Source organism: Chelmon rostratus, chromosome 19, assembly GCF_017976325.1.
Source record: "Chelmon rostratus isolate fCheRos1 chromosome 19, fCheRos1.pri, whole genome shotgun sequence".
Lineage (NCBI taxonomy): Eukaryota > Metazoa > Chordata > Actinopteri > Chaetodontiformes > Chaetodontidae > Chelmon > Chelmon rostratus.
In genome coordinates, this window is record NC_055676.1 from 11,382,945 (window position 1) to 11,406,404 (window position 23,460).

A 23,460-nucleotide genomic window follows, 5' to 3' on the forward strand; every position below is an offset into this window, starting at 1 on the left:
AGTTGGTCATCACGATGTTTTGTATATTCTGTGGTAATAACAGCTAACTAAAGCCTATTAAACAGCAGATGTGAACAGATGGGCTCTCCATATTTTACCTCCCACATCTGGACACTGTCCGTTACCACCCATCACTCCATCTTCATGTCACGACTCCTTTGCCGTCACCCACCCCTCCTCCCCGCACTCTCCTCCTTGCCTCAGCACAAGCGTCCGATATCGTTTTTGGTACAGCCCTGATTACAGCACTTCCCCGCCACGCCCAGAGAAAAGTTCCTCTTCTTCTTGCTCGATACGGGCCTGTCAGCTGCCGGCTGCTCGCCCAAAGGCGCGGACAGCTGAGGCGCCTCCAGCGTGGACGGCTCACTCAGCGACTGCTGCCGGTAAAGAGCCAGGAGGTCTGCGAGGGAGTATGAGGAGGCAACACGCAGAGGAGAGGGGTCATCTGTGAGCGCTGAGGCAGGTTGCCAGGTGTGGTGGTCGTCCTCCACTGTAACATCACTGAAGGAACTCCACTGGAAGGGATCTACTGACAGAAAAGTTCAAAATAAATATATGAAATGATACCCTTTATATCATCACACTAAAAACACATAACTAAACTGATCATCAACACAGGAATGATGGTAATTACTCACTAAAAGGTTTTCATATTACGTCCAATTACATGAGAATGAGCTGACCATGGTGCTGAACTCTGAGGCTCGGTCAATCAGCTGCCTGAACGAAATGCTGGAGCTGCTGTCACCTGATTGAAACCCTGTGGCAGCCTAACCTTCTCACATGTAATAACTCTGAGCATGTGCTCTGTGGAAATTTACGAAAGAAGAAAGGAATCAATTACAGCTCCCCAGCTGTGCATCCATTCTTCTTCTCTTCAATCATCTTTAGCCTTACTAAGAAATCTTTCTTACGCTACACCTTGGCTACATCTGAAGACATGTTTCAACATAAAACAAGTAGGGCACGTCTTGCAGATAGCATCTCTGTATGTGTGACATTTTTTACTGGTATTTTAGCACATAGACTTCCCAATTAGTCCAATTAGTGTGCAAAAATTAAAACAATTACTGAAAGTGCAGTGATGTTAACTCACCTAAATCCCTCTCTGTGGACCGTCTCCAGCGGGAGCCACCGCAGGTGAAAATGACCGCCCTGATGAACTCTCTGCCGCACAGTTTCACCCCGTAGTCCCTCGGCATGATCAGCCTGCTCATCAGATCAGCCTGCACGCAGTTGCATATGCCCCCGACACAAACGACAGCCACGGCAAGAGTCAGTCTCCAGAGCATGCTTTCACTTCACAGCTGCTTTGCGCTGCACAGGGAGGGTCGGTCGAGCTCCGCCTCAGATCTGATCACCGCTTCAAATCCTGCTGGTTGGGCTTTCTGTTGGGAGAGTTCTGTTGCAGCCTGTTGAGCCAAATGCTGAAGCTGTCAAAGACGCTTGTGTTGCAGAGCAGACTTGGGTTTCTTCTTCTCGCTCTTTCTGTAGTCCTAGTCCGAAACTTATGCGCTCAACCTCAGCCCGCTCCCTCCCACTCGCTGTCACACACACGTCATTTAGATAGAGGACTGTGACGTACTTGGGAGTTATTCCTTTATTGTCGTAACATTAGGGGACTGTTTTTGTGTGACGTGTGAGTGTGCACATTACTCATAGATTAATTGAAGTGATGATTTTCGAGACAAACTAGACTTTTAGAAATTAAGTTTGTAAGTGGCACTGTGTCCGTCCATGTGAAAACCAGGTGGTGTGGAGTTTATACAAGGTTTTAGCTTTGGAGATGTGCATCACAGTAGCATCTTACCACAAAAGACAATTGGAGGAGAGAAAGTCTGCAAAATTTCTTTTTATTGGGTTTATAAATATAGTTTCCATGATGTCATACATGACTTAAAAGGATGGTAAAGACTTTTTGAAAAAATATAAGCACCTTGTCATATTTTGCATCCACTGAATACTAGTGTGATAGTAACAATAAAAGTCACAGGAGCACCAATGCTAACTACAGCTTTGGTCTAAAGCTCCTTAGCACTGAAATCCAACCTTGGCAAGTGAACTTGTCTCTAGTTTTAGTTTTTAAGTTTTAGCGATACAGTTTGAGGGAATAACAATCTTCTGCTGTCAGGACAAATGTCTGCAGTGTTGAGAATCTTTACAATTAAAAAAAAAAAAAAGGTCAAATGTTTTATATTAACATTGTGATCACGCTTTAGCTGCTTCGATTATCCGGTCCATTTGAGCAAACAAGCTAGTATCTAATGTCTAATGTTTCCATGGTGATCCAAACATGTTTATATTGCATTTGTACGTGTCAGATGGCAAGTAAATAGGCACCATTGAGATTTTCATGTTGTTTTGTGTCTGTTTGATGTGCAAGAAGGCAAATGTTTGCTAAAACATCAGCAATGTGTGTTTAGGAGTCTTTCTGCCCTCTAGTGGCCATAAGTCCCCCATGCAGCTTTAACTACACCTTGAGTTCATTAGATCGCACAACAGGCTTCAAGTCATGTGCTTGTGGTGAAAACACAGTTGTTCAGACCAATCAGCACCCTATGAGGAAGTACGGGCAGCTACTGGTGGGTTAGATGTGACAATGGCATGACAGCACATTAGAAAACAACAATGGCGGCTCCTTAAGAGGTTAGCATAGCTGCTGCCATACAGGGCTACTAACTCTCATGCACTGTGCATGAGACTTCTGCCTTCCTTCAATGTCCAATGTAGTTGCCCCCCCAAGTTAAGACGAGCTGAGGCACAGAGCGTAACAAGGTTAAGGCAGCACTATTCACGGATCATCTGGGAATGGACCGATTATCATCTGTTTGAACCGAAAGCGTGCAACAACAATACACGGCAATGCACGCTCCCTTGGAGCAGCCAATCACAATGATTCTGAGGTTGAGCGGCTAACTCGGTGAGCATGAGCAGAACAAGGCTGGAGAGACTGACTTTAAAAAGTTTAGAACAGTTCAGTGCTAAAGAGTTTGGCAACTGATGCACCGCGAATAACAATTACCACAAAAACAACATCAATAATTTTATATCCATTAACACTGGGACTGATTTGACTCAGTGTCCATGATAGATAACTAGTGCAAAACATAGACTCAACGTTGTCAAAAAGGCAGTTGGTATGGACATTTTTTCCATTATTAAGCAAAAGCAAAATGACTAAATGCATCAACTGGACAATTGTGATTTTATCATGATCACATCATTTCTCCAATAAGGAGCTGAGGCTGCTCTTAGCGCGGCGGGCCTTTTCTACGCTATCGAAAGTTGGAGTCCCATGAGGCAAGTCCAGACGGTCATGTTCAGTTGCCATGATACTCTCAGCCTCCCCTAAAGGTACAATGCGGAAAAAAAATAGGTTGAATATTTTTGTATTATGGTTTTAGTTTGCTTAGTTTTAGTATGTGTTTATGTGTACATGGTGTTGATACACCCAAGATTTGGGTATGTGAGGTATAGACTTAGATAAATTTAACAGAAACAACATTTAACTTTTGTAACAGAGGCATTTTTGTTGAATAAACGTTTGATAATTAGTGTAACAGTTCTCACAAATGGTGATGCGTGTTGTTGAAAGTCTATTGCTCAGAATTAGGATTTTAAAATGTGGTTTCACTACAAGAGCATAATTTAAACTGTATGCAAAATGTTTATGTGTAGCAAACGAATAAAGCTTATTTTCTGCGACTTTTTGAAGACTAACAGTTTTACCTCTCATACGGTAAATAAGTGACCCGTAGGCGCCGTCCATCTGGTAGGCTAAAATGAAGCTGAGAGGGAAGATGGGAGCCAGCAGGAATGGCTTCTTTCTTTTGACGGCACTGAAGAAAAGTACAGAGGCAAAGAGAAGAGAATAAAGTCAATGTGTGATAAAAAGATAAATAAAAGCACTCAGACAGCACATACTTCCATTTAGGTGACACAATTATGCTTCATTACAGGAACTGAATGTGTGATTTGTACACACAATAATAGAGTAGACCATTATGATGACTTATATCCCTAAGGATATAAGTATAAAAAAAAGTATAAAAAAGTAAAAAAATTCCAGTGCATCAGCCTCATGACCAATTTACAGCCATTATGTTGCTGTAGTGCCACCTATAGGCGACATGTGATTTCTAGCATAGCAGTAACTGTTAAAAGTCTGCATTGTTAAAACTTGATGTGACCCCTGTGTCTAACACTTACAAGATGTGACACATGGAGGTACACCAGTAAAGGCAAGTGTCGCCAAACTGTGTTGACACCCAGCAGAAGGTGGAGGCCCATGCACACACCAACAAGCAATGGCTAGATTTGCCACCGGATACAGTAAGCTAGACGTGCAGAGAAAATAACGACCCTCGTCTCAGAGATGATAGCAGAAGACACGCTTCCCATCAGCTTTGTTGAAGGTGAGAGTTTTCAAAGTTTTATGGCATTTGCTGAGTTCACGGTTAAATGAATGAACAGCTATAAAAGCACATTACGAATATGGGTAGGTCCCTCACTGTGTGTTATTAGTGTGTTAGATTCAGTGTCCATGCTGAATAAAGTACCTCAGACGAGAACCTCTGTGAGCAGACGCACACAAAACTCACCCGACAGTGAGTCCCACTGTAGCCACTGCAAAGAAGCTGCCGAAGTATTTGAGAAACTCTCTGGACCAGGCAATCTGCATAGCCATCTGTCTCTCTCTCATCTGATTCTGCATCAGGATCTGACGCTCCATCTATATATGCGCGTGCACACACACACACACACACACACAAATAAATAAATAATACGGAAACTGTCAAAGAAACAAAATACAAGAACCGAACCAATACATCACTGGCATTATGTTGACCAATAAACAACAAAATATTTGAGTGCCACAAACGCAAATGATATGTTTGAGATAATTCACAAACAGCATCACCATTATGTAGTCACAAATTTAATCCTCAACCCTAAAACGTCCAAACTCAGGACAAAATTTGCTAAAAGCCTAATTTAATGGCTAACATGTTGGTTTAGGTTATGTGTTTATGTGAAAAAAATAATATTGGTCAGATTTTCAGCCTCAAAAATGCAGCATCTGGTTTCTCTGATCTCCAGTTCGTAATACAGCAGATTTCAAGGATATGTCAAAGATGTATTCACAATGGAGAAGTCTGGAGACACTGCAACGTATTTCGTATAACGTATTTATGATATCAAAAGGGAAATATTTAGAATGTAAAATCTGCTTGCAATCTAATGCAATTAAAGTGACAACAAGAGTGTCAGCACAGCGGGATATTAAAGCAGTGAGACAGACAGATGTCAGAGGTATAAAGACAGGGTGAAAGGAATGAGAAACTGACAGCCCAGCCTCATGCTGATGAACCTCAGTCAGATGAACCTTTTGTCTGCCGTTTCCTGCTTGACACTCACTCACATCTGCATGCAGGGAAATACATGCTTCCTGCATAACAACTGCTATTGAGATGACGGAGTGACACTCTCATTCAAAAAGCCTTTATTCTCTCAGAGCGAACATGTCAAAGATGAGCTTTTCTTTCCACCTACCAGGCAAGTGACATCAACTCACTGGTGCTGCAAAGGTTAAGAAAAGTGACCACAGTGCCATTCAAGTGGGCAAAGTGAAAGACAACATATTGTTGGAGCAACGTCTTGATTTCTCACTTTCGGCCCATATTCATGAATAATTCTGCATATCTGCCTTTATGGCTGAACATTATGTGGCATTCAAGCTAAGGTGAATGAAATTAAACAGGCTGTGAACAGTGACTAATAGAGATCTATTTTTGAGGGCTGCACACTTGCAGAATGACCAAGTTGATCACTGAGAAACACCTGAAAACATAAATGCACATTATGGAACATTTAGTCATTAAAGTGTCTAAAAGCACATAGACCTACATTAATTATTTTTTTGAGTTGTGCACTGAAATTATCCCAAATGTTTCCAACAGTGTTCAAACCCAGAGATATCTTTAATTCTATTGTAATTATCTGATAGTGCAGCTGAAGAGAGACAGGAAAGGGGGACGAGAGTGGGTCATTGGAACAGATTTTCATTGGGTTATCGTTGTTGTTTAACAATGCAACAACTGCCATGATCCCATTTGGGCTGCTGTTGAAATTTGAGCCAGTAAACATCCTTGCAAGAAACAAGGCACAACATGTACATGTAGGTAAGTGACAGATGTATTAGGACAGATCAGGGGAGGATGAGCCATTTTTAAGCTTGGCTACATGGTGCAAGAGGCTTCTGAGTGAACAAGTCATAACTAATTCAACAATGCTTTATGAGGGAGGGGGCTTCATATTGACCAACTCCCAACACTAAATGTGTGTAACTTGTCCAGCAGGATAAATAACGGTCAGGACGATCAGTCAAGCCTCCCGCCTCCCGCCTCCCAGCCGCCTGCTGTCAGGCTCTGGCATGAGAAAGTGTCTCAGTCATCAGCTCTTAGATAGTTCTATGACTGGACTGATAATGATCCTGATCAAACATCATTCATGTTTGTATGATAAAATGTGTAAGTCCATTGTACGCCTTACTCTCAGATCTTGTAACTGCCTCTCATGCTTATCCAGCTCACTTCATCTCCATGTTTAAATTTTTTTTCCATTCATCTCATGCTAGTATCAGTATCAGCGTCTCAACTGCTGAGCTCTGTCTCCCAGGTGAAAGGAAATGGAACTAAATATTTTATACAACACTGTAAAAACATTATAATCTATCACTCTTTCATTGTGCTAAAACACATTTTGCATACTAAATTTTCTACAACCCTGATTTCAAAACAGTAGGGACGCTTTGTAAAACATAAATAAACAGAATGTGATCATTTGCTAATCCTTTTCGACACACACTCTGTATAAAGGATGTTACTACATGGGCTTAGGAACACTTCGTTAAACCGGTGTAAGCAAACACAGTTTGTCTGTGTATGTATTCTGGTTTTATGTGTGATTTTCACAACGTCCTAACTTTTTTCAAATCAGGGCTGAGTGTATCAGTGGACAAATCTAAAAAAACAGACATTGAAATTGCACCAATCAAACGCTATTTTGGTTAATACATGACAAATTGTTCTCCTGTTGAGACCATGTGAAGAACATTAAGTGGGGTGATTTGATGACTAAAATGCTTGACTAACAAAAAACATTAGTAGTGGAGGAGAAGGAAACGTGTAACATTAAGAAGCTCTGGAGTGGTTAAGCTGTAATCACCGGGCTGAGACGTCACTGGCAGGTAAAAGTCTACTAAGAGGCACTTGCACCGATGACGCACAATCAACCCTGTAATATAATATGGCTTTTAAGCATGCTGTTAGACTGATTGCGGATGAATCATGTTTGTCAGCATTTAAGACTCACAAACTTCATTGTAGATGAACTCTCTTGTGGAGAAGCCCGAGTTAAGTCCTCATGGTGTAGCTGTGCTGCTTATTTCACTGTAGAGATTTCTGCTTTGCACATCAAGTGCCTGGATTCAGCTTAACAAAGAAGCAGCTCTTCTCGTTTTCCAGTTAACTCATCATCAGACAGATTTAGCTAAAGTTGAATTTCTTGTCTGGTACTATTTCAGTGTAGTTAAATTCAACTACAATCAAACAAGGACTGATTTTTGGGGTGACATTATCAAGTGACCGATCAGTTATTTCTCTCTTGGTCCTTTGGCTATTTGAATATTATCGGATGGCTAAAAAAACAATCTGAAGATGCCGCCATGCGCTTTGGGAATTTGTCACTGATAATTAATTAACACTTAATCCAAAAAAACAACAAAATAGTTATCAGATAAAACACTAATGCAAATCATCGTCTGTTTTATTCCTGCTTTATTCATATCCTTTTGCCTTACAACTTAAAAAATCCCTTTTAACACATCTGAGGTGAAAAAAACATGTCACCCAATCATGACTGGGAACACACGTATGAAATTCTGTGTACGCTTGAGAAATTTCTACGTACATTTTGCTGCTTCTGTTCGTCATGAAACTTGCTGCCCTTGGAAATCACTTACTGTAAGCAAGCTGACTATGACTGCTACTTTCTCCAGGAAGGAGGAAGCTACAAACTTTTTAAAGCCTTAGGCGCGTTTCATACTCAGGATAAACTCTGGGTGGAGCAGTGTTTCACAGAAACGGAAATCACAGGAACAGCTTCTATAATGCACAGTGTTTAGTGGGGTCTGCAGAGCTAAACTACTGAACAATTGTGAACTAAAGGGGGCCTCTTTAAAATGAGACAAAGTTGAAACAGAAACCAAATGCTGTAGGTGTTGTTAATGAGTCAAGAGCTTAATTACGTTTCGATTAGAAGTTTTCAAAGGACAGCGAGGGGAAATTACCAATCCGTTCGAAGAACTGTTATCATCCCTAAGAGCAAGAAATGTATAATGAAGGGTTTCTGGTGACGTGGCTAAAGAGACGTCACCTCACGTGAAGTAACACCTTCTCTCATCTGGGTCACAAAAAAGGAAGTGGACCAGAGATACTGGATGTTCGGTTTTAATAGTGGAATCTAAAAACTACCCACTTCTTGTCAGTGATTATATTATCCCTATGTTGTTCACAAGAACTGCAGATGCTAATTAGCATGAGGCATAACATGATGCAATTGTTGTAATCTCTAAATACAATGCAGTACAAAACTATTTCTTGATCAATTATAAATGAATCTATAAATAGATAAGAAAGGATCAGATTAGTTGACCATAAGCATTACATTACTCTCAGCCCAACCGCCAACTCTCCCGCTTCAGGTGACCCAGACAGATGCCTGCAAAGAATAACTACAGCATTTGACGCCCACCCTCCTGACCCTGAGCATCATCAGATGATGCAGCTGACATTGAGATGAGTTTCAAATATGTGGAAATTTAACTCTGCTTTGATGAACACGCATAAACAGTCATAAACACCAATCGTAAACTGTGCCAGCAGAAGCTCTTCACCATCCGGAAGCGCCCTCGATGTTGCACCCCATCTACTGCTCCCCTTGTATCAAAGCATCAAACAGCCAGTCCTCGTCTAGTGCTCCATCTGCTACTTCACCGCACTCACAGTCGCCGACAGGAACAGACTCGTCAAAACCACAAACACACACACAGCCACTAAATCTACTTCCAACCTGACAGATGTGAACACAAATGCTGTGAACACCCAAATCCATCACAATCACCAGACGATTTGTGTCTTCTGTCAACATGACTGGAAATTGGGAATCGTTTGAAAATTTCCAATTCTAGCGGAGCTGCAATCTCTGAGTTTTGGTTATATAGAAATGTTTCTCCATAAAAAGCCTTTTAATTATTTCCACAAAAGAAGCCAAACTTATTTTGTTAAATGTCTAAACAAAAGCAGCTATTCTACAATGGCTAGGTATTATTTGTTACCATGTTACCATGGCCTATTCCCATGTGATGACTATGGGTTTCTAAAACCATGTATGATACAATCCTGATCCCAAAAAGGTTGAGATGCTGTGTAAAATTCAAATAAAAGCGGAATGCAATCGTTTGCAAACTGTGCTTACTGCCAATGGTTTTACAAAGTGTTTCTGACCCATATAGTAACATCCTTGATACAGTCATGTGTTCACAAAGTGTTGAACGTCGCTCCATCTTTCGAGGATGATTCTTTCATACCCAATCATGATACTATCACCTGTTACCAATCAACCTGTTTACCTGTGGAATGATCCAAACACGTGTTTTTTTGAGGCCCAACGTTTTTGGAATTAGGGCGGTAAGCTAAGCTTCAGCAGGAGGCAGTTAAGAAAGCAGTGGAGGAAGGCGACAGAAGAAGAAAGGGAGGGAATTAAGGTGTTGCAGGAGGAACTGAGAAGCAGGTTAGCAGTACTCAGAAGGGCAGAACACCTTAGGGAGAAGAGAAAGAAGAAGGAACGTGCAAGGTCAGCATTTTTTAGGAACCCCTTTAATTTTGTGAAAGGCTTGTTTAATCAAGAAAAAGGAGGGCAACTTAAGGCAACGAAATCAGAGATTGAACAGTATTTGAAGTCGACGTATTCAGATTCAAAGGAGAATAGGAACATAGGTCTTCCACCTGACATGCCACCATTAGGGGAAGTGGAGCAGGAGATGGATGTGAGCCCACCTAGGTGGAGAGAAGTGGTGGAGGTGGTTAGGCGTGCAAAGGCTTCTTCGGCCCCAGGGCCTAATGGAGTCCCCTACCGTGTCTATAAGAGTGCACCTGGCATCTTAAGGACACTATGGAGATACCTGAGAATAGTTTGGGAGAAACAAAGTATTCCAAGAGCATGGCGCAGGGCAGGAGGTGTCTTCATCCCTAAGGAGAAGGAGTCATCGGACCTTAGCCAGTTTCGGATGATTTCTCTCCTAAATGTTGAGGGAAAGATTTTCTTTAGTATCGTAGCACAGAGGCTGGCTAAATACTTAGAAAGGAATGGTATGATAGATACGACAGTGCAAAAAGCAGGGATACCAGGATTTGCGGGATGCTTAGAGCATACTAGCATGATTTGGCATCAGATTCAGACAGCTAAGAGGGAGAAAAGAGACTTGAATGTTGTATTTTTAGATCTGGCTAATGCGTTTGGGTCAGTGCCACATAACCTTATTTGGAGTTCCTTTGACTACTTTAAAGTGCCGGAGATAGTTGTTAACTTGGTGAAAGCATATTTCCAAGACATCAGACTGTGTGCAAGTATCGCAGAGCTCACAACAGGCTGGCAAAGATTGGAGGTTGGTATTATGGCAGGATGTACAGTGTCCCCGCTAGCTTTCACAATGGCTATGGAGGTAATTATTAGGGCTTCCAAGTGGGTCGTAGGTGGAGAGAGACGGCAGAATGGAATGCGTCTTCCACCAATTAGGGCTTATATGGATGATATGACACTGCTAACTTCAACAGTGCCATGTACAAGGAGGTTGTTAGATAAAGTCAATCAGAATCTCAAGTGGGCTAGTATGAAGATTAAGCCTAGTAAGTCAAGGAGTATTTCAATATACAGAGGGAAAGTAAGTGATAGAAAGTTTGCTATAGATGGTGAGGAAATCCCAACAATTAGGGAGAAATCAGTTAAGAGTCTAGGACGGTGGTACAATGTGGACCTGAATGATGTTGAACAGGTTGTGCAATTTAGAAAGGATGTTGCAGAAGGGCTGGAGAGAATAGATAAATCAGGGCTCCCAGGAAAACTGAGGTTGTGGTGCTTGCAGTTTGGCTTGTATCCTAGGTTAATGTGGCCAATGTCAGTATATGAAGTCCCATTATCTGTAGCAGAGAGAATGGAAAGGCTAGTTAGCTCTTATATTAGAAAATGGTTGGGTGCTCCCAGGTGCTTAAGCAATGTAGCTTTGTATGGGAAAGGAATGCTTCAGCTGCCAGTATCCAGTCTAACAGAGGAGTTTAAATGCACTAAGGTTAGGACAGAACTTTTATTATCTGGGAGTAAGGACATGTTAGTTAGCAATGTGGTTCCGAATCCTTCTGGGGGGAGGAAATGGAACCCAAGGGCAGCAGTGCAGGAGGCAGAGGCAGCTCTTAGGCATGCAGAAATAGTAGGAAATGTTCAATTTGGCCGGGGAGGCTTGGGGCTTGGCCCAGGCAAACCAGTGTGGAATAAAGCAGGTCTAAAGGAGAAAAGAAAGCTTGTAGTGGAACAGGTGCGTAGGCAGGAGGAGTTGTTAAGAGGGGCAAAAGCAGTTGGTCAAGCCAAACAGGGACAATGGTTGAATTGGGAAGGTGTTGAGAAAAGGAAACTTAGTTGGAGGGACCTGTGGAATATGGAGGAAGGCCGTATTAAATTTCTGATAGGGGCGACATACGATGTGTTGCCAACCCCGCAGAACCTAAGTCTCTGGGTACAGGGCGATCAATCGTGCCCACTCTGCTCAGGTACAGCAAGTTTAAAGCACATTTTGTCAGGTTGTAGAATTAGCTTATCACAAGGCCGGTATACATGGCGGCATAATCAGGTGCTGAGAAGCTTAGCCGCAGGCATTGAGGAGAGAAGGAAGCAGGTGAATTCTGGAAGTTCTAGAAAGGAGAGGTTAGATGTGCAGTTTGTTCGAGAGGGGGAGAAAAATAAAGCTGCTAAGTCAGGGAGAAAGCAGGGAGGTGGCTGCCTGGTAGGGGCTGATGATTGGCAAATGCAGGTTGACTTGGGAGGACAGCTAGTTGTGCCCCAGGAAATAGTTTATAGTAATCTGAGGCCAGACATTGTCTTATGGTCCATGAGTAAAAAGACTGTGTATTTTATTGAGTTAACAGTCCCTTGGGAAAATTCAGTGGAGGCAGCTTATGAAAGGAAGAAGACTAAGTATGCAGATTTAAAGACAGAATCTGAGCAGAGGGGATGGAAGACCAGGGTCTGTCCGGTTGAAGTGGGGTGTAGAGGTTTTGTTGCAGGGTCAGCTGTTTCACTGTTGAGGGAGCTGGGAGTGCATGGGCAAAATTTAAGAAAGACAGTGAGGGAGATGTCAGATGAGGCTGCTAGGTCTAGTCAGTGGATATGGATCAGGAGAAATAATAGTAGTTGGGGGGTGAAATAGGGACAGTGGGGGGGCAGGCAGAGGACATGCATGCCTAACCCGGCAAGAGAAGAGGTTAAAGTCTGAACAAGACACCTCTCCTCTGCTCTGCTTTCCCCGCCCCATCTTCTCGCTCTGCCAATAGGAAGAGAACCAGGAAGTTTAGATAAGGTGGGGGTGTGGCCAGCTAGAGTCTCTCTTTGTGACCATGCGGCCTGTTCAGGTGAGTTTGCGTGGTAAGACACAGAGTTGGCTTGTTTTTTGATCTTTTTGGTTGTTTTCCTGTTTTGTCTGCTTCTTGAAGGAAATGTTAGGGTTTGTTTTCCTGCTCTGTTTGGTTTTTGAAGGAAATGGTAGGGTTTGCTGCTTCTTGAAGGAAATGTTAGAAGAGGCTGTTAAATCTAGTCTGTGGTTTAGGCCTCCACCTTCAGCACCTTCTAAATTTTCCACCCCCTACCCGAACAAGGGTCTGTATCCAATCCCTACTTTCATCTTTTGACTCTACCTCTTTATTTTCTATCCCCTACCCGAACCAGGGTTTGTATTCCCACCCCGCTTTTTCTTGGTGCAGTTGGTGAGAGGCAGGGGTAGATGATGGTAGTGTGGCAATCGGCAGTTACATGTGGCATCTAGGCCTGTGGTAGCATTGTAGCAGCTAACAATAGCTAAAGCGGTGAGAGTATGATAGTATCTTAGCAGTTAGTATTGGTAGCTAGCAATTAACATTAACAGTATAGGTGAATCTAGCGTTATTGTCTTCTTCTGTTTCTCTTAGCAGGTAGCGGTTAGCACATAACATTAGCTAAATGGTAGCATCGGAACTGTATTGTCTTCTTCTGTTCTTCCTAGCGGTTAGCAGTAGCATTAGCAATAGTTAAATGGTAGCATCGGTACTGGCCACTACCTGGAGCATCTCTGGGTCAGTTGAACGTGGCGGTGCTGTTTGGATTGTGTAGGAGCAGTGTGAACTGGCACTAGGGGGGGTGACTCTGGGACGCCGGAGTTCACTGCCTAACCTCCTGGAGGTGTAGTGGGACTAAGTAGGCGAAACACTGTTGAAGGGAGGTTTCCACCTGATGACCCCCAGAGACGTGTTAGGAATCACTGCTCTTTGGCAGGTATAGAGGCAGATTAGAGCTCCAAGGTTCTTCACTGAGAATGAATCCTCTTTTTGAGCACAAGTATCTTGTGTTTAAATTAACTCACAACTAGCTTGGCTAGTGACTGTTGTGAATAGAGCAGCTGACAACATGGGAAAGACCATGTGACTGCTTGGAAAGACAGCTGACAGGAGGGAAAAGACCCCACAGGTGCTGGTATGGGCTAGCAACCCATGGCAGCAGTGGCAAGCCTTAACCTTGCTACAACCAGACTTAGCTACAACCAATATAAGGAAAATACCCCAAGAGTCAGCGAGAGCAGGGGTGGAAGATGACTCACAGGTGGATTGCATGGTAACGAACAGGATAACGGATATGACTATGCCTTGGATACATGACTCAGTGAGGGATGGGGGCACGGACCCATCTCTTAGGGCCAGAGGTAGCAGTACTCAGGTGACAGGGAAGGCAACTAAGGAGAGCAAAAGTTGTGCAGCAGAGGATAAGAAGCTTCAAGTTTGCCCATGTGGCTGGCAGAAAATAACATCAATCCGAGGCCTTAGAACTCATCAGGGAAGGAGGAAGTGTTTAGCGGTGGAAGGGCAGAGTGGCCGCATCGACCAGTATTTCTTGAGAAGTCAGTCGAATCAGTCGGATGAAGTCCAGCGACAGGTAGAAAACCACAGTTCGCAGGATATCAGTAACACTATCCCTGGAGAGGAGGAGGTACGGAGAGGGGATGCAGTTGGTGTTGAGGGCAACAGGCCAGCCAAGGAGAGAAGCATGGAGCAGAAAGCTAGAGTTAAGTGGCCGAGGGCTAATGATAGCAAAGAGTGGGAGGCAGTTGATAGAGATTTATCAGTCATATTAAGCAGGCTTAGAGGAGATGTAGTGGAGAAATTGGATAAAATTGGAGATGTGATCTACTCCTATGGTCGAGAGAGATTTGGGGTGCTTGTCAAAAGGAAAGGCGAGAGGGTGCAGGTCGGCAAGTCTAGGCGGCAAAGAGAAATAGAGAAGTTAGTAAAGGAAAGGAGGCAGTTAAGAAAGCAGTGGAGGAAGGCGACAGAAGAAGAAAGGGAGGGAATTAAGGTGTTGCAGGAGGAACTGAGAAGCAGGTTAGCAGTACTCAGAAGGGCAGAACACCTTAGGGAGAAGAGAAAGAAGAAGGAACGTGCAAGGTCAGCATTTTTTAGGAACCCCTTTAATTTTGTGAAAGGCTTGTTTAATCAAGAAAAAGGAGGGCAACTTAAGGCAACGAAATCAGAGATTGAACAGTATTTGAAGTCGACGTATTCAGATTCAAAGGAGAATAGGAACATAGGTCTTCCACCTGACATGCCACCATTAGGGGAAGTGGAGCAGGAGATGGATGTGAGCCCACCTAGGTGGAGAGAAGTGGTGGAGGTGGTTAGGCGTGCAAAGGCTTCTTCGGCCCCAGGGCCTAATGGAGTCCCCTACCGTGTCTATAAGAGTGCACCTGGCATCTTAAGGACACTATGGAGATACCTGAGAATAGTTTGGGAGAAACAAAGTATTCCAAGAGCATGGCGCAGGGCAGGAGGTGTCTTCATCCCTAAGGAGAAGGAGTCATCGGACCTTAGCCAGTTTCGGATGATTTCTCTCCTAAATGTTGAGGGAAAGATTTTCTTTAGTATCGTAGCACAGAGGCTGGCTAAATACTTAGAAAGGAATGGTATGATAGATACGACAGTGCAAAAAGCAGGGATACCAGGATTTGCGGGATGCTTAGAGCATACTAGCATGATTTGGCATCAGATTCAGACAGCTAAGAGGGAGAAAAGAGACTTGAATGTTGTATTTTTAGATCTGGCTAATGCGTTTGGGTCAGTGCCACATAACCTTATTTGGAGTTCCTTTGACTACTTTAAAGTGCCGGAGATAGTTGTTAACTTGGTGAAAGCATATTTCCAAGACATCAGACTGTGTGCAAGTATCGCAGAGCTCACAACAGGCTGGCAAAGATTGGAGGTTGGTATTATGGCAGGATGTACAGTGTCCCCGCTAGCTTTCACAATGGCTATGGAGGTAATTATTAGGGCTTCCAAGTGGGTCGTAGGTGGAGAGAGACGGCAGAATGGAATGCGTCTTCCACCAATTAGGGCTTATATGGATGATATGACACTGCTAACTTCAACAGTGCCATGTACAAGGAGGTTGTTAGATAAAGTCAATCAGAATCTCAAGTGGGCTAGTATGAAGATTAAGCCTAGTAAGTCAAGGAGTATTTCAATATACAGAGGGAAAGTAAGTGATAGAAAGTTTGCTATAGATGGTGAGGAAATCCCAACAATTAGGGAGAAATCAGTTAAGAGTCTAGGACGGTGGTACAATGTGGACCTGAATGATGTTGAACAGGTTGTGCAATTTAGAAAGGATGTTGCAGAAGGGCTGGAGAGAATAGATAAATCAGGGCTCCCAGGAAAACTGAGGTTGTGGTGCTTGCAGTTTGGCTTGTATCCTAGGTTAATGTGGCCAATGTCAGTATATGAAGTCCCATTATCTGTAGCAGAGAGAATGGAAAGGCTAGTTAGCTCTTATATTAGAAAATGGTTGGGTGCTCCCAGGTGCTTAAGCAATGTAGCTTTGTATGGGAAAGGAATGCTTCAGCTGCCAGTATCCAGTCTAACAGAGGAGTTTAAATGCACTAAGGTTAGGACAGAACTTTTATTATCTGGGAGTAAGGACATGTTAGTTAGCAATGTGGTTCCGAATCCTTCTGGGGGGAGGAAATGGAACCCAAGGGCAGCAGTGCAGGAGGCAGAGGCAGCTCTTAGGCATGCAGAAATAGTAGGAAATGTTCAATTTGGCCGGGGAGGCTTGGGGCTTGGCCCAGGCAAACCAGTGTGGAATAAAGCAGGTCTAAAGGAGAAAAGAAAGCTTGTAGTGGAACAGGTGCGTAGGCAGGAGGAGTTGTTAAGAGGGGCAAAAGCAGTTGGTCAAGCCAAACAGGGACAATGGTTGAATTGGGAAGGTGTTGAGAAAAGGAAACTTAGTTGGAGGGACCTGTGGAATATGGAGGAAGGCCGTATTAAATTTCTGATAGGGGCGACATACGATGTGTTGCCAACCCCGCAGAACCTAAGTCTCTGGGTACAGGGCGATCAATCGTGCCCACTCTGCTCAGGTACAGCAAGTTTAAAGCACATTTTGTCAGGTTGTAGAATTAGCTTATCACAAGGCCGGTATACATGGCGGCATAATCAGGTGCTGAGAAGCTTAGCCGCAGGCATTGAGGAGAGAAGGAAGCAGGTGAATTCTGGAAGTTCTAGAAAGGAGAGGTTAGATGTGCAGTTTGTTCGAGAGGGGGAGAAAAATAAAGCTGCTAAGTCAGGGAGAAAGCAGGGAGGTGGCTGCCTGGTAGGGGCTGATGATTGGCAAATGCAGGTTGACTTGGGAGGACAGCTAGTTGTGCCCCAGGAAATAGTTTATAGTAATCTGAGGCCAGACATTGTCTTATGGTCCATGAGTAAAAAGACTGTGTATTTTATTGAGTTAACAGTCCCTTGGGAAAATTCAGTGGAGGCAGCTTATGAAAGGAAGAAGACTAAGTATGCAGATTTAAAGACAGAATCTGAGCAGAGGGGATGGAAGACCAGGGTCTGTCCGGTTGAAGTGGGGTGTAGAGGTTTTGTTGCAGGGTCAGCTGTTTCACTGTTGAGGGAGCTGGGAGTGCATGGGCAAAATTTAAGAAAGACAGTGAGGGAGATGTCAGATGAGGCTGCTAGGTCTAGTCAGTGGATATGGATCAGGAGAAATAATAGTAGTTGGGGGGTGAAATAGGGACAGTGGGGGGGCAGGCAGAGGACATGCATGCCTAACCCGGCAAGAGAAGAGGTTAAAGTCTGAACAAGACACCTCTCCTCTGCTCTGCTTTCCCCGCCCCATCTTCTCGCTCTGCCAATAGGAAGAGAACCAGGAAGTTTAGATAAGGTGGGGGTGTGGCCAGCTAGAGTCTCTCTTTGTGACCATGCGGCCTGTTCAGGTGAGTTTGCGTGGTAAGACACAGAGTTGGCTTGTTTTTTGATCTTTTTGGTTGTTTTCCTGTTTTGTCTGCTTCTTGAAGGAAATGTTAGGGTTTGTTTTCCTGCTCTGTTTGGTTTTTGAAGGAAATGGTAGGGTTTGCTGCTTCTTGAAGGAAATGTTAGAAGAGGCTGTTAAATCTAGTCTGTGGTTTAGGCCTCCACCTTCAGCACCTTCTAAATTTTCCACCCCCTACCCGAACAAGGGTCTGTATCCAATCCCTACTTTCATCTTTTGACTCTACCTCTTTATTTTCTATCCCCTACCCGAACCAGGGTTTGTATTCCCACCCCGCTTTTTCTTGGTGCAGTTGGTGAGAGGCAGGGGTAGATGATGGTAGTGTGGCAATCGGCAGTTACATGTGGCATCTAGGCCTGTGGTAGCATTGTAGCAGCTAACAATAGCTAAAGCGGTGAGAGTATGATAGTATCTTAGCAGTTAGTATTGGTAGCTAGCAATTAACATTAACAGTATAGGTGAATCTAGCGTTATTGTCTTCTTCTGTTTCTCTTAGCAGGTAGCGGTTAGCACATAACATTAGCTAAATGGTAGCATCGGAACTGTATTGTCTTCTTCTGTTCTTCCTAGCGGTTAGCAGTAGCATTAGCAATAGTTAAATGGTAGCATCGGTACTGGCCACTACCTGGAGCATCTCTGGGTCAGTTGAACGTGGCGGTGCTGTTTGGATTGTGTAGGAGCAGTGTGAACTGGCACTAGGGGGGGTGACTCTGGGACGCCGGAGTTCACTGCCTAACCTCCTGGAGGTGTAGTGGGACTAAGTAGGCGAAACACTGTTGAAGGGAGGTTTCCACCTGATGACCCCCAGAGACGTGTTAGGAATCACTGCTCTTTGGCAGGTATAGAGGCAGATTAGAGCTCCAAGGTTCTTCACTGAGAATGAATCCTCTTTTTGAGCACAAGTATCTTGTGTTTAAATTAACCTACTTGTGCACTTTAAGTAGACATCATTGTTTCTCTCACAGAAACTCTCAAGGGATGACAAGTAGTTTCGGAGGCAAGCATGGACAAGCAGTGGAAGATCACACTATGACTGTGAAACAGTGACTGGAAAAGGCAGTGAAGAAAAAGTGAAAGAAGGAAATGAGCCACGAAGAGTCCACTCCGAAGGTGACAAAGTGAGAGTAAAATGTAAGCGGGAAATTCACTGACATTTTCTAAAGGCAACAAGCACACGCAGAGCGGGACAATACTTGGAAAAGTGATTCACATGAATCATCACGGTCTACATAGAGAGAGAGCGACCCACAACAAACACACACAAAGATAGTACGGCTGCCATGTTATTTGTCTCGAATGTCCTGAATACTTTTTCCTGACGGTTTATATCCAAAACAATTTTTTGTATTTTCCATGATTTGAGTTGCTTTAAGTGTTTTAAATCATAAGTGTAAAAAATACTCTGGAAGCATGGGCTCCAGCGAGTAGAAAACTTGATGATGAAGCAGCAAATCCTGATCATCCTTCAATATGATATGAATGCTGGTAAATGGTTTGATTTGTATCTCTGAAACTATACGTCTATCAGTAATCACTTCATGCTTGATTAGGTGAGGGGTTCTTTGATATATATTTTTTTAATATTAAACCTTTTGTCATTGCTAGGTACTGACAAAGCTCAGACAGAGATCAGATCTTAGCATGTCTGTTTTAGCCACTATACACTGGCTCTCAGTGCCCATTAGAAATAATTTTGCGATGATTCATTCCCAAGAAGGCACGACGTGGTAAAGGCTTAAGCCTAAGCACTGCATGTCTGAATCTGTAGAGGTAACAGGCGTGTACAAAGGCGAGAAAATTCATATTAAATGTATTGTTTTATTCTATTTGTTTTATTGTATCCACTTTTAAAAAGTCGTTTTACCTCTATCTGATCAGCCTTGAGCTATTTGAATCACCTTGTGTTCTGTTATAATACTTTATGAGTGTGACAAGTATTTTCTGTTTAATGCATCAGTTTTCTGCAAACTACATGTCAATTCATGTTTTTGAAAGGAGCTAAACAAGCAGAATTTTTACTCATCATTAGTGTTTGCATTATATTTAGTAAGTGATGATTGAAGTGGGTCAAAAAACGGTGAAATCTAACAAATCAAAAACTTGTTGGGAAGGTCTTTGCTCACTTACCTCACACATAAACCCATTCAAGTTCAGCATGAATAGAAAGCACAACCCTACTATTAGCAGCCAAGACCTGTTGGTGAATATAAAGTGAACTAAAACATCATTTACGTCATTTCATTTATACTCAGGACATGTGTCATAAAAACAGACCCATAACTAACAAATTTTTAAGTAATGTTTAAGATGGACCATGTGGTTCACACACAATGCCCAATGACTTTGACTTCAGAGTCCACAAGGCAAGAGTGTGGAAAGGATCAATTAGCTGTGAGTGATGTGACTTGAAAACATTGTCAAGCAATCACCTCTGACGTCTTAATGCAGGGGGAGGCAACAGCTACAGCTTCACAGATATGCTGAAATTGCTAGGGTCCATCTTACTCATTAAATTTGCTGATGTAAAAATATCATGTCAATGCTGAAGATGGAAAAGCAGCAAAACTATTTCCTGTTACTGGCAGTAACGTAACATCTGACGATTAGTGAGCCTGACGACCAAAGACATGACATGAAAGGCTAAATTAATGCAAATTAAAAGATAAAATACTGTCATGTATGCTTTTAAATAATTGCAAGCAGACACACAGATAATGGTAAAATGAGAAATGTCACATTGATTTAAATTCAAAAGTCTTCTGTGTGTGAATAATAAATATGAAACTATCTGTAATAAGTGAGGTCGATGAAACGACGTAGCTCCACTACAGCAATGCTTAACAATGTACCTGATAGTTACCTGTGAATCACCGTCACGACCCAAATGAGGGCGCTCTGAAACTCAATTGCCAAACCTTTGCCATCACTGAATAATGTTAGTCATCATCTAACACATTTACAGCTGGGAGAGCAGGAGAAAATTACAGGGCAGAAAACACAACAAACCTTTTGGGCGTCAGTTGGATAATGTCATTGATGTTATGACAGTCACATCCCACCTGCTGCTCAGCAGCTTGCAGGCATGAATAAATCACAACAAATTGGCCCCAAAAAGGCGAAGAAAAAAAACAATCCTTTGTTAAAATGAAAAAAATAAAATAAAATAAAAAATGAGTGCAATAAAACCCGTGGTCTCTAAATGAAAATGCTGAGATTCAAACGGAAGCTGGTTTCCCTGGCTTTGACACTGTGTGACTCAAGAACGAAAAACGGAACATAAGACCTAAACAACCCTGCTTCCAAGAAAGGTGAGATGCTGTGTAAAACATAGATAAAACAGAACCCAGTCATTTGTAAACTGTCTAGAGAAAACAGTTTAACAGTATATTCCCTGAGGCCATGTGGTAACAATCTTTATCCAATCATGTATTCTCAAAGTGGTGAACCTCGCTCCATCCTTGCTTGTGGGCGACTGAGCCTTTCCAGGATGCTCCTTTCATAACCAATCATGATACTTTCACCTGTTGCCAATCAACCTGTTTACCTGTGGAATGTTTTTTTTTTAGAATCAGGGTTGTAGGATTGATCAATGTGAGGGACAGATTAATGGGCAGAGTCTGTTTTCTGGACCAAACTGCCAAAACTCTGGTCCATGTGAGCTGGGTTTGCCAGTACAATTGATAGATTATCCTGGAAATTTGCTATTATTGCATTAATATATGTACCGTGTACATACAATATCAACAGAAGTCTTAATCCTCAAGCTAGATTTCGACTCTGGTACACTTTTTAAGACAGCATTGCTAAATCAAGTAATAAAGCAGGAACCTGCTAAAGGTGCTCATTGTGTGTCAGTTGATATTGTGCTTTAGTGGTGCTGTAAGAAATTCCCATTTTCCTCAGTATGATTACAATTGATCAAACTGCCTCACAGGGCATCTGGGGTATTTGACTGCTTCGTCTTGACACTACTTGACAGTCGTACATTTACATGTAGTCAACTAGCTAATGCTTTTGCTCAAAGCAGCATGCAAATATGGTCCAATCCAAGCCACAGCAGATCAAGGACAAGCCTTCAATCTTATGTACTTGGGAATTTAACTCCATGTTCCACCTGACACAGGTAACACAAGGTTCCAGTGCTGTTTTGATACCATGTGAGTGGGTGCAAGGACACTCACCTGCAGCCGGGAATTGTGGAGCATGAATTCTTGCTGCTTTTTCAAGTTGGCATCCATAGATTTAGACAGTAGAAACCCCATGGTGGCGCTGTTACTGCTGACATTCACATACAATTATTCACATTTATGCTGCAGTCAAACGTTACCAAACTCACAGGCACGAACAGTAACAGCAGCATATGGAGATTTGGTATAGAGGTACAACTGGCTAGCGAGCGTTAAAACTTGAGTTTCAACATGTAACGGCACTGCCGGTGTTTGACTGTACCATGATTCAGCGTTGCTTCTGTTAGTCTAAAACTTGATGCTAAACGTCCAACATAACGTTACACATTTTAGCTATTGCTAGGTGACAGAAGTACAAACTGGGCTTGTTAGCGTCAGGTTAATTTGGCTAACGATAACATGCTAATATTGCTAATATTACTGTATGAATTAGCTTCCCATGCTTCACCTGATAAACTTGGCTTTTCACCTTGACTGGTAGCTGGCTAACTAAAAATGACGCATTTACATACCTACAATACTCTGAAGACGGTAAGCTAAACAATATAATGACACTGATGACAAAAGCAGGACTAGCGTTGGTTCAAGGGCATGTCTCTGTCAACAACGTGTGTGCACCTCCTCAAAAACAACAGTTTACTTCCTGCCAACGGCTCCTGTAGCTGTCCTGTAAGGTAAATGACATCAACGGAAATGAATCAACGCTGTACTTCCGGTCAAACTTTTCAAAATAAAATATAAAGAGCAGACAATACCAATACAAGGCTCAAAAGGACGCTTCCTGTCAAAACTAATATTGTAGGAGCATTATAAATACAACCACAACTACAACAAACAAATCTACAACAAAAATAAGTAGTTGTAAATTAATTAAAATGAAATATTATTTTCATCAGGGACAAAGCACAGTCATCATTCCGGGGGAGGTTGCTCATTTATTGTGCTCTGAGTAGCCTTAAGCAACAATAATAATAATAATAATAATAATAATTAACACACAGCATTTGTGTTAAAAAGGTTGTGTGCTTATCCCTGGCACTATACATGGTATGGTTACAGGCTGGTTGCAGTTAGTTGAGAAATGTCTCCCCCTAAAGGTGTTTGTGGGCCACTTAAAAGTCCAAATCAAAATTATAATCAATCTTTTAAGCACTGTAGCTTTGCTCTAGCTCCACTCCTCAGTAAAACATAGTTTTCTGTAAAATGGTGCTTAATGGCAGCTTGAAGCATAACCTTTGTTCTGCAAGCATTGATTTAAAAATGCACTCAAATATTAGTGTTACACCTCAACTATAACTAGGAATTTACATTTAATTTAAGGAAATTTGATACCCTGAAAAATAGGAGAGTTATGAGATTATATATCCTTTGACTGAATTGTAATGCTGCAGGTCGAGCAGCTACCTCTTCCAGATGAGTCATTATAAAATTACTTTTTTAAGTGAAATAATGAGAGGAAAGTTGAAAGTCTGTTGAACTGTATATAAATGTTGTGACATGGAATAGGCTCCAACATCCTGCCCAAGATAAGTGGGTATAGATAATGGATGGATGGACTTTGCACATATTAACCCTCAGGGCAATACACTTGAGG

The 23,460-nt window shown here is 42.5% G+C and overlaps 2 protein-coding genes across 5 annotated transcripts; both read right to left on the minus strand.

Moving 5' to 3' along the window:
• Window positions 1-200: 200 nt before the first annotated feature.
• rln1 (relaxin 1) lies at window positions 201-1,412 on the minus strand. The gene is made up of 2 exons (XM_041960792.1): window positions 1,097-1,412; window positions 201-526 (listed from the first exon to the last, which is right to left on the minus strand). Exons 1-2 carry the CDS (start codon window positions 1,290-1,292, stop codon window positions 201-203), a joined length of 522 nt encoding a protein of 173 aa, XP_041816726.1. The 5' UTR covers window positions 1,293-1,412.
• Window positions 1,413-1,839: 427 nt separating this feature from the next.
• Window positions 1,840-22,539, minus strand: plgrkt (plasminogen receptor, C-terminal lysine transmembrane protein). Of its 4 annotated transcripts, none has more exons than XM_041960908.1 (5): window positions 22,379-22,539; window positions 21,861-21,954; window positions 4,602-4,732; window positions 3,730-3,839; window positions 1,840-3,348 (listed from the first exon to the last, which is right to left on the minus strand). In XM_041960908.1, exons 2-5 carry the CDS (start codon window positions 21,939-21,941, stop codon window positions 3,221-3,223), a joined length of 450 nt encoding a protein of 149 aa, XP_041816842.1. In that variant the 5' UTR covers window positions 21,942-21,954; window positions 22,379-22,539; the 3' UTR covers window positions 1,840-3,220. The 4 variants fall into 4 exon arrangements, with proteins under 4 accessions (XP_041816842.1, XP_041816841.1, XP_041816843.1 ...); XM_041960907.1 differs by having other exon boundaries at window positions 21,861-21,957; XM_041960909.1 differs by having other exon boundaries at window positions 22,315-22,539.
• Window positions 22,540-23,460: the final 921 nt, after the last annotated feature.

Excerpts from the sequence above, each read along its gene's own strand:
- rln1 (XM_041960792.1), bottom strand. The coding sequence starts at position 1,292 with ATGCTCTGGAGACTGACTCTTGCCGTGGCTGTCGTTTGTGTCGGGGGC. Across the intron at positions 527-1,096 it reads GTCCACAGAGAGGGATTTAG|ATCCCTTCCAGTGGAGTTCC; the intron begins GTGAGTTAACAT and ends TTCTGTCAGTAG.
- plgrkt (XM_041960908.1), bottom strand. The coding sequence starts at position 21,941 with ATGGGGTTTCTACTGTCTAAATCTATGGATGCCAACTTGAAAAAGCAG. Across the intron at positions 3,840-4,601 it reads ACAGTGGGACTCACTGTCGG|TGCCGTCAAAAGAAAGAAGC; the intron begins GTGAGTTTTGTG and ends ACTTTTCTTCAG. Across the intron at positions 3,349-3,729 it reads ACTTATTTACCGTATGAGAG|GGGAGGCTGAGAGTATCATG; the intron begins GTAAAACTGTTA and ends TTGTACCTTTAG.